At 46.2% G+C, this 10779-nt stretch overlaps 2 protein-coding genes across 9 annotated transcripts in view; one reads left to right on the top strand and one right to left on the bottom strand.

The window, feature by feature from the left end:
* Positions 1-9704, top strand: part of SLC35D1 (solute carrier family 35 member D1) — a 31786-nt gene extending 22082 nt beyond the window's left edge. Inside the window, exon 13 of the mRNA XM_064147470.1 lies at positions 9556-9704. The gene's annotated coding sequence lies outside the window, so the exon portion shown is untranslated. The remainder of the gene's footprint in view (positions 1-9555) is intronic.
* Positions 1-10779, bottom strand: part of MIER1 (MIER1 transcriptional regulator) — a 49982-nt gene that overhangs the window by 4995 nt on the left and 34208 nt on the right. For all 8 annotated transcript variants that reach the window (XR_010303070.1, XR_010303071.1, XM_064147464.1 and 5 more), the window contains 7 exons: positions 9917-9981; positions 9530-9602; positions 7691-7842; positions 5358-5439; positions 2595-2689; positions 1622-1749; positions 518-657 (listed from right to left, as the gene is read on the bottom strand). Coding sequence is in view for 6 of the 8 variants with exons in the window: in XM_064147464.1 (XP_064003534.1) it covers positions 518-657; positions 1622-1749; positions 2595-2689; positions 5358-5439; positions 7691-7842; positions 9530-9602; positions 9917-9981 (735 nt within the window). In the remaining 2 variants the exon portion in view is untranslated. The remainder of the gene's footprint in view (positions 1-517; positions 658-1621; positions 1750-2594; positions 2690-5357; positions 5440-7690; positions 7843-9529; positions 9603-9916; positions 9982-10779) is intronic.

Raw genomic sequence — 10779 nt, 5'->3', positions numbered from 1 at the left:
TTTCTTCCTTCAGCAGCAGGCAAGTCCTGGCTCTTCTCCCATTACTAACTTCCCCAGTGTTCCTGACACGAGCACTACAGAAGCTACACAATAGCCCAGTTCCCATTTCAATAGTTTCCCATTCCAGTAGCTCCCCATCCCAGTTGTTCCCATCCCACTGAGTCCTCCCATCCTGCTTGTTTCCTCTATCTCAGTTGTTCCCAACCTCAATTATTTCCCACCTCACTGCGTTTCCCCATCTCAGTGTCCCAAGCTGTTTGGTACTCCTCACACAGTTAGCACATCTACACTAGCCTGGAGAAGACAAGACCAGATAAATGACCTGGAAAAGGAAGATTCTGGTGGAGATTCACCTTCATGATGTGCCCCCTGGCTAACCACAACCCTCTTGTTTAAAAGCTGCATCACTGCTGATGCCTTGGGAGATCTTTACTACTCCAGTTGGGGTGGTGGGCTCCTTGGGCTCATTAGCAGTGCTGAATTGGTGACTGTTGAGGAGGGAGAGGCAGGGACTCACCGTTCTGATTGCTGCTGCTGGTGGTGCTGTCTTCCCTTTCCGACTGGCTGGTGCTGCTGTTGGAGGCTGTTGGAGGTGGGGACGGAGCTCTGCTGGAGGCAGCACTTTCACTTTCGTCCAGCAGACGGTCCATGTAATCTCTAGACAACAAGAAGAGCAAGCTCAGCACTACCTCTGCTCCCTGCACGTGCTGCAAGCGCGAGCCACTCACCGCTGGCAATGCAGAGACCTTCTCCTGCAAAGGTAACAGCTTTAGGACCAAGGGAGAGGAGTCTGTGTGCCCCTCTGCTCTGCTCTTCTGAGGCTCCACCTGGAATACTGCATCCATCTCTGGAGTCACCACACAAGGAGGACACTGAACTGCTGGAGAGGGTCCAGATGAGGCCACAAAGATGGTCAGAGGGCCGGAGAACCTCCCCTAAGGGGACAGCCTGAGAGTTTGGGTTGTTCAGTTTGGAGAAAAGAAGGCTCCAGGGAGATCTCAAAACAGCCCTGAAGGGCACCAACAGGAATGCTGGGAGGGACTGTTTAGAAGGGCCTGTGGTGATAGGACTAGGGGCAATGGTTTGAAACTGCAGCAGGGGAGATTTAGGTCCCTGAACGTGTTCAAAAAAAGCCTGGATGAGGCACTTAGTGCCATGGTCTAGTTGACTGGACAGAGGTGAGTGATAGGTTGGAGTGGATGAGCTTGGAAGTCTCTTCCAACCTGGTTGATTCTATGACATCAGGAGGAAGTTCTGCATGAGGGTGGTGAAATACCAGAACCGGCTGCCCAGGGACATGGTTGAGGCCCCACCCTTCAGAAATTCAAGGTCAAACTTGATGTGACCATGGGCAGCCTGGTCTAGTTGGAGGTGCCCCTGATGACTGGAAAGAGGTTGGCCAAGATGACCTTGGAGGGCCCCTTCCAACCTGATGCAGCCCGTGCATCTGTGTCGGCTCACTTGGCTGGATCTGAGCTGAGAACACAGGATTGCGCACAGGTATGTGAAGGCGAAAAGAAAGGCTGAACCCCACCCCCAGGCCAGGCTGAAAGGAGGAGTTACAAGGGCTGCAATGCAGTCCCCAGGCTGTAAGAGCAGGAAGAAGTGCTGCAGCTCTTACGTGACTCCGGGATGAAGGTTGTACTTCTTCTTGCCGAAGCGAGTCTGCTGCGCGAAGAAGTCGTAGCGCTCGGATTTCTTCCACATGTAGTAGAAGGCCACACACTCCCCCACCGACCGCGTCCGTACCTGGCAGAGAGGGGGCGTGCACATCCTCAGCAGTGCAAACAACACTCCAGGCAAAAAAGCCACCATTTCCATCAAAAGGTGTGAAATTCCAAGTTAGTGCTGCTTTATAGGACTGGGGAAAGAGTGGAAACCGTTGGCTGAGAATGTCAGAGAAGAAACAGAAATGCAAAGTTTGAAGGTGGTTTTTAAGGACACTGAAGACATCTTGAGCTGGTGCAAGCACAGCTACAGAGGCTTCTGGACTTTGAGATGTCAACCTACTTCTAGCTACATTTCAACACTTGAAGGGACCTACAGGAAGTCTGGGGAGGGACTGTTTAGACGGGCTTGTAGTGACAGGATGAGGGGCAATGGTTTGATATTGGAGCAGGGGAGATTTAGGTTGGACATCAGGAGGAAGTTCTGCACAATGAGGGTGGTGAAAAGCTGGAAGAGGGTGCCCAGGGTTATGGCTGAAGTCCCATCCCTGCAGCCATTCAAGATCAGACTTGACATGGCTCTGGGTAGCCTGATCTAGCTGGAGGTGTCACTGCGGGGAGGTTGGACAAGGTGACCTTCAAATGTCCCTTCCAAGCCAATGCAATCTGTGGATCTGGACATGGTAGAAAAAATCAGAAGTAATTACAGGAATTTGTGAAAGAAGCCAAGGATAAGAATTTTTCACCTCCTGGCCTCCTCAGGGCCAGGCTGCATGAGGCCTTGAGCAATCTGGTCTAGTGGAAGGTGTCTTTGCCTATGGCAGGGGGTTTGGAACTAGATGATCTTGAAGATCCCTTCCAATCCAAACCATTCATGCTATGATTTACAATTATATTGCTTTAAAAAAGAGAGGCAGAAGTAATTACCTTATTTGCCTGAATCACATGGAAATCCTTGCCATAGACCTTCAGCCCTTGTTCAAAGTTCCTACACTCTTCTTCTGTCCAAACAGACAATTCTTCTGTAGCAAGGAAGTGGAAGAAAGGAAATACTTAATTAAAAGTCATGAGAGACAACATTAAGCAACAGAAAACATAGCTGGTGTCTGGGTTTCTTACATCACCCACTGACTGAAGGAAAGCCGCCCCCAGAAATGTCACTGATCAGTCCAAAAGTGAAAATTCTCCCTTGCAGTGAGTCAGTGGCATATTTGGCTGCCTTCAGTAGCTGCTGGTAGCAGAGGATGGATGGATGGATGGAAAGAGCTGAACATCATGAAGTTAAGCAAGCGCAAGTACAAAGGCCTGCACCTGGGCAGGAGCAACCCCAAGGCAGTGCAGGTGAGGAGTGACCTGCTGGAAAGCAGCTCCAAGGAGAAGGATCTGGGAGTGCTGGTGAAGAACAAGCTCACAATGAGCCAGCCCTTGTAGTCAAGAAGGCCAATGACATCCTGGGGTGCATGGAACAGAGCATGGCCAACAGGTCAAGGGAGGTTTTCCTGCCCCTCTACCCTGCCCTAGAGAACACACACTTGGAGTATTGGGTCCGGTTCCGGGCTCCCCAGATCAAAAGAGACAGGAAGCTGCTGGAGATAGTCCAGTGGAGGCTACAAAGACGTTGAAGGGCCTGAATCATCTCTGAGGAGGAAAGGCTGAGAGTCTTGGGACTGCTGAGCCTGCAGAAGAGCAGCCTGAGACAGGATGTGGCCAATCCTCAATGAGAGATGGGGCCAGACTCTTGTCAGTCGTGCCCAGTGACAGAACAAAGCCGAATGGGCACAAAGAGGAACCCAGGAGGTTCCATATGAACATCAGGAGGAATTTCTTTGGTGTGAGGGTGCTGGAGCCCTGGAGCAGGATGCCCAGAGAGGGGCAGCTTCCTTGTGTGGAGAGCTTCCAAACCCAGCTGGCCATCGAGATCCTGGGCAAGCTGTTTTACCAGGGGGTTTGGATAGGATGATATCCAGAGGTCCCTTCCGACCCCACCATGCTGACATTCTATGACTGTTATAAATGAACTCTAACTCTGCCCTGCCATGTGGGGAAATAAGAAGGCATCAGGAAGAGAAAAAAGGACACAGACACTTGCTCTCATCAATCTGTCTCTAGAACCACAGGAAGCAGGTGTCCTCCAAGCCAGGACACAGCATGAAGCAGTTCATGCTGTGGACTAAAACTGATGGCTGGTATGTGGAAAAAGATGGGGAGAAAAAATGAGATCCTCCTTAGTGCTGGTAGGAGCCAGCAATGACAGACTGTTTTTCCTTGTCAGATGGAGTAAGGAACTGTGGGGATGTCTTGGTCCCACTGAAGCCAGAACAAACCTAGCTCCAGCTCCACTTTTAAGAACTTGATGTAATTTGGCCTTATTTATTCTTAAGGTCAGGAATAAATAAGGATTAAAACAGTGGGGCAACAAACTAGTATTTTCTGTGTGACCACTCTTGTCTAGTGATTTGCACTGTAATCTCTGGAGAAGCCACAGGTTTGAAAGCAGATCTACCAGATCAATGTGGAAGCAAAGTACCTTGTGTTCTCTCTAAGCTTCTTGGCCCTTTGAGTATAAAGATCAATATCCAACCAAATTTAAAGCTCCAAAAGCATCTTGAAGAGCAGAGACTTTTTAGTGGTACACTGGGTGAAATAAAAAGGTTAGATGCTTGGGGCAGAGTGGCTGGAACCAGCCCAGGAGAGAAAGATCTGGAGGTGCTGATCAACAGCAGGTGAAGATGAGGCAGTGTGTGCCCAGGTGGCCAAGGCCACCAGTATCCTGGCCTGGATCAGCAATAGTGTGGCCAGCAGCACCAGGGCAGTGATTGTGCCTCTGTACTGGGCACTGGCAAGGCCAGACTTTGAATACTGGGTTCAGTTTTGTGCTCCTCACTTTAAGGACACTGAGGTGCTGGTGCAGGTCCAGAGAAGGGCAACAAAGCTGGTGAAGGGTCTGGAGAACAGGGCTGGTGAGGAGCAGCTGAGGGAGCTGGAGTTGTTCAGTTTGAAGAAACGAAGGCTGAGGGGAGACTTTCTGTCTCTGCAACTCCCTGAAAGGAGGCTGGAGACAGGTGGGGGTTGCTCTCTTCTCCCTAGGAACAAGTGACAGAACAAAAGCAAATGGCCTCAAGTTACACCAGGGAAGGTTTAGGTTGGATACGAGAAGAAAAATTCTTCCTTGAAAGAGTTCTCAAATGCTGGAACAGACTGCCCAGAGATGTGGTTGTTACCCCCACTCCTGGAGGGGTTTCAACGAGGCAGAGATGTGCTGAGGGACACGGTTCAGCACCATCCTTGGCAGAGTGAGATCATGGTTGGACTCGGTTCTGAAAGATTTCATTTCATATTCCATGTCTCTTCCATTAACTTTGATGACTGAAAAGCCCCAAGAAATGCAGGTTCAGAAGTGATTCCAGTCTGTTGCTGAGGTCACAGATATCAATACCAAGCTGTGCTGACAGGAAGATGATTTCCATGCTGTCTTTGAGTGTGTACCTGTTTATGCCACATCTGTTAATCTTACTTTCTCACAGAACAAGAGAAGATTCACTGAAGATAAATGGGCACTGATGTTGATGGCTTACACACAGCCAAGCCCTACTGACACTTTCCAGCCTGCTGCTAGCAAACCCCAAACCTCTGCAACAAATAAAACGAGAATTCAACAATTTCAGCTTCACTTTTCAGTGCAAGGCTCACCTCTGGCTGCTTTCACGTTAAACCTCAGCCTTCGTAAGGATTCTTCTGTATCAAAATTGCACTTCACCAGTTCATACAAGGCCTGAAGGGGTGAAAAGAGAGACCTTTAACCTTCTAGATTCATGTTGTGCCACAGCAACAGACTTCAGAGATGATTAACAGGTATTAAAAATATAAATAAACTCTTGGAATGAATGCAGAGATTTAATAAACTATTAAAAATATAAGCTGCAAAGACTTAACTGAGTAGAATTAACTAATCAGAATTAATTTCACTGATTGAAATTCTCAAACTGCAAAGACCTAAGTGATTAGCAGTTATTAACTGATCAGTAATTAACCAGTTAGCAGTTATTAAGACTAAATAATCTCTTTGAATGAATGCAAAAGGTCAGCAGCAAATAGTTATTAAGATTGTAAACTGAGTGAATGCAAAGAGTTAATAACTGATTAATAATGATCAGTTAATAACTGATTATTATTAAAATAATAAACTCTGAATGAATGCAAATAAATGATTAATAGTTATGAAGATTGGAAACTCTTTGAATGAATGCAAGAAGCTAATAAATGATTAATAGTTATGAAGATTGGAAACTTTGAATGAATGCAAAGAGCTAATAAATGATTGATAGTTATGAAGATTACAAATAAATTCTTTGGATGGATGCAAAGAGTTAATAACTGATGAAGTTATCAAAATTATAAACTCTGAATGAATGTAAAGACTTAATGAATGATTAATAGTTATTAAGACTACAAACTCTTGGAATGCAGAGTTAATAAATCATTAATAGTTCTTGAATGATAAACTCTGAACGAATGCAAAGATTTAATCACTGAATAATAGTTATGAAGATGCTAAATAAAGTCTGAATGGGTGCAAAGACTTAATAAATGACTGTTATTAAACATGATAAACTCTTGAATGAGTGCAAAGAGTTACTTAACTGATTAACAGTTATTCAGATCATAAATAAACTCTTTGCATGAATGCAAAGTTAGGAAGTGATTAATACTTATGAAAATTAAACTCTTTGAATGAACACAAGCTAATTTAAAACAGACTTCAGTTTTCTCTGGTTAGATTTCCAAGCCTCAGAATATGTTTTCAAATATATGAAATAATTATGGTGGGTTGTGGTTTTCTGGGGTATGAAAAAAAGGTTTAACCCCCAACCTGCAGCTGCAAGAAGAGAATTGATTCATACACAATTCTTTAGAAATAAACCAAAGCCCTGGTTAATGGTTGAGTTAATGGTTTAATGTTTCTGCAAAGGTAAAAAATCTGCCAGATTTCTATTTCCACAGGGAATAACAAAGCACTTTGAAATACAACTGTCATTCTTTGGAGTGGTATAAAGGGAATTCATTTTGGAATACTGAGCAACCTGCGCTAGTGGAAGGTGTTCCTGGCCATGGCAGGGGGGTGGAACTAGGTGATATTGGAATTAGGCCCAAGTGACAGGTGAGAGGAGAAGAGGAAAAGGCCTCAGGCTGCACTGAGAGAGGTTTAGGATGGACATTGGGGAAAAACTCTTCACTGAAAGGTTTGGCTTAGGTTGGACATGAGGAACAATTTCTTTAGAGATTCACAAGTTGCACTGGGTTGGAAGGAACCCTCAAAGGTCATCCTGTCCAACTCCCACTGCAGTCAGCAGGGACACTTCCAACTAGATCAGACTGCCCAGGGCCACAATGAGTCTTAACTTGAATGTCTCCATGGAAAGTCTTCAAGGCCTGGAGCAGTCTGCCCTGGGTAGTGGTGGAGTGCCCATGCCAAGAAGGATTGAAAAGCTGTGGAGATGTGGTGCTGAAGACCATGGTTTAGCGGTGACCTGGCAGTGCTGGGTTAATGGTTAGACCTGATTCATATACAATGATTGGATTGTACAATCCATGGATTCACGATACAACATCCAAGAAGGACACTGAGGTGCTGGAGCATGTCCAAAGGAGAGCAATAACACCGAGGAAGGGTCTAGAGCACAGGTCTCTTCTCCCAAGGAACAAGTGACAGGACAAGAGGAAACTACCTCAAGTTGACCAGAGGATGTTTGGGCTAGACATGAGGAACAATTTGTTCCCCAAAAGGGTTGGCAAGAGCTGGAACAGACCACCCAGGGCAGTGGTGGAGTCCCCATTCCTGATGGGGTTTCAAAGGTGTGCAGGTGTGGTGCTGAGGGCCCTAGTTTAGTGGTGAGCTGGCAGGGCTGGGTTAACTCCATCATCTATCTTCAAGGCCTTTTCCAAATTAAAGAATTCAACAATTCTGTGATTTTTAAGGTCCCTTCCAAGCAAACCCATCACAAACCCTAATAACTCTTAGATACCTGCTCATTGTCTTTAATGTGTGATCCTTCAGGAATTGCATCTAGACCTTTCTCCTCACCCGTACGCCTCGAGGCCTCGTTTAGGAACTCGATCACTCTATCTTCTGGCAAGAAGTCAGGATTCCAGAGCAGCTGGTCATCATTTTCATATGCTGGGGGAACAATAGGAAAGAAACACAAGCAAGCTAAAGTTTCTTCTCTTATAAAGGAAGTGATTTTGGGAAGAGACTTTTTATAAGGGTTTGTAGTCATAGGACATGGATTGAAGCTCAAAGAGGGGAGGTTCAGATGGGAGATTGGGAAGGAATTCTTTAGAATGAGGGTGGTGGTGCTCAGGAAGGTTGTGGATGATCCCAGCCTAGAGGAAGGAACCTTAAAAGACCATCTAGTTCAAAGTCCATGTCATGGGCAAGGACCCCTTCCACTAGACCAGGCTGCTCAAGACTCCATCTAACCTGGCTTTCACAGAATCACAGGGTCACAGAACGGTAGAGGTTGGAAAGGGCCTCTGAAGATAATCCAGTCCAACATCTCTGCTAGAGCAGGATCACCCAAAGGAATTGTACAAGGTTACAAGGTACAGCTGGGTTTTGAATCTCTCCAGAGAAAGGAACTCCACAGCCTTTTGGGCAGCCTGCTGCAGGGCTCTGCCACCTACAAAATGAAGCATTTCTCCATTCTGTCTAGGTGGAACCTCCTGTGTTCCAGTAAGTGTCCCTTGCCCCTCGTCCTGTCACCAGACACCCGAGAAGAGTCTGGACCCATCCTCCTGACATTTGCCCTTTAGGTATTTATAAGCATTGAGAAGATCTCCTTGCAGGCTGTCTTTCTCCAGGCTAATCAGGCCCAGGTCTCTCAGCCTCTCCTTGTAGAGTTCCAGTCCCCTCAGGATCTTAGTGTCTTCATGATGCAAAAAGAGGAAATGCCCTGAAGATGCATCAGGGGAGGTTTAGGTTGGGTATGAGAAGAAACTTCTTCACTGAAAAGGTTCTCAAACACTGGAAGAGGCTCTGCAAGGAGCTGGAGCCCCCATCTCTGGAGGTGTTCGAAAGGCATGGAGATGTGGTGCTGAGCGACACAGATTAGTACCAGACTGGGCACAGTTAGAGAATGGTTGGACTCAATGACCTTGAAGGCATTTTCCAACCAAAACCATTCTGATTACCAAATCAGAAGACAAGGCCTGCAACTGAATCTTTCATTTCCCTTCCCAAGACTGAAGCTGATGGTGAAGTGCAGGATCAGGATGAACTCTAGTCTGAGTTGCTGAAGCTCCTGTACTTTGCAATACAGGTGACATCATTTAGTTCTGTCTTGGGAGCCTCGTCCCAAGGAGGACATTGAGGTGCTGCAGTGTGTCCAGAAAAGGGCAGCAAAGCTGGTGAAGGGTCTGGAAAGCAGGGCTGGTGAGGAGCAGCTGAGGCACCTGTAGTTGTTCAGCCTGGAGAAAAGAAGGCAAGAGAGACCTTCTGGCTCTCTGCAACTCCCTGAAAGGAGGCTGGAGTCAGGTGGGGGCTAGGCTCTTCGACCTAGTATGAGGTCATAGGAGAAGAAGAAATGGCCTGAAATTATACTGGAGGAGGTTCAGGTTGGATATTAGGAACAATTTCTCTCCTGCTGGAGTGGTCAGGCATTGGCACAGGCTGCCCAGGGAGGTGCTGGAGTCACCACTCCTGGAGTTGTTCAAGAAACCTGTGGATGTGGCACCTGGGGGCATGGTTTAATGGCCATGGTGATGCTGGCTTGATAGTTGGACACCATGATCTTTCCCAACCCAAATAAGTCTATGATCCTATGACCAATCCATTCTTTTACATCTCCCCAGCAGCAAAGTCTCACCTTTTTCATTCTCTTTGTACTTGCAGGTGCCAGCTGGAATTTCAGCCTGAAACATTGAGCCCACCATGATTTCCTGTTTCAAAACAACAGAAAGAAGAAGTTGAGAAAGCACAGCTCTGATGGTTTTTGTTCACAGCTAACAGCATGACCGCGTCTTTCTGTGGCTTTTTTCACCCCTCACAAATATACACTGTTCAAAAATCTAAAAATACAGTTAAGAGGCACTGTATGGAAATGGATTTTTGACTATTTAGGGAGGTGTTTAACACTTCATATGATCAAAATGGTATTTATGGGGAAAAAATAGATGTAAAGAGCTCAGAGTTACTAGGTAACAGATTAGTATTCATGAAATACAAGCTTTTTTGAACAGCCCTTAGTATTTACCTTTTTCCAGTCTTCTGAGGGGATGTAATCTTCATCTTCTTCAGATTCCTCTTCTATTTCACTGTCTGCAAGGAATCATTGCCACAAAACAAGCTGTGATGGGGCCTGTGCAGGCCAACTTCCATCAAAGCAGGCTGAGTGAGGAGGGCTGAGGACAGCAGAGTGACCAGGGGAAAACATGAGCCCAACCTGCCATGCCACCAGTCCTGCCTCTGCCTCGTGGCCATCTAATCTAGGACCACCCAGGGGCAGAAGGCAGTTTCAGGGCTATTAAATGTTTCAATATTGAGAGCTTCAAGAAACGACTCCAAGCTCATATTGAGGTTGGACTAAGATACACATCAGGCTCTGAAAAGTCAGGGCACAAATTAATAAATCAATCCATTTTCATAAATTCCTGGAATGGGTTGGGTTGGAAGGGACCTTCAAGGTCATCTAGTTCCAATCCCCCTGCCATGGGCTGGGACACTTTACACTCGACTACCAATCTGGCCTTGAATGCTTCCAGGGATTAGGTGTCCACTTCCAGTGTCCCCCCACCATCAGAGTAAATGTCCCATCCAATCTGGCCTTGAACACCTTCAGGGAGGAGACATCCACAGCTTCCCTAATTTTACTACTCCCTAATTAAAATTTCCTTTCCTTTAGGCAGTTTTGAAGCAGTGGAGGTGATCCTAATTTACTACAAATCACTACTGCAGGTATTTTTAGGGTATTCATCATCCACATGTGGGTTTCAACACCTTCTTCACTGAGTTCCTGGCTTAGTTTTACTGCTGGATTTATTCCCCTCAAGCAGCTGTCATTGAATTTAAGGTAGACAACAGCACAAGGTGGGAGAGTATTTGGAAAGAGGCTTTTCT

Source organism: Pogoniulus pusillus, chromosome 8 (genome assembly GCF_015220805.1).
Source record: "Pogoniulus pusillus isolate bPogPus1 chromosome 8, bPogPus1.pri, whole genome shotgun sequence".
Taxonomy (NCBI): domain Eukaryota; kingdom Metazoa; phylum Chordata; class Aves; order Piciformes; family Lybiidae; genus Pogoniulus; species Pogoniulus pusillus.
Note: the sequence above shows the minus strand (reverse complement) of the source record. Positions and strands in the feature narration are given on the sequence as shown.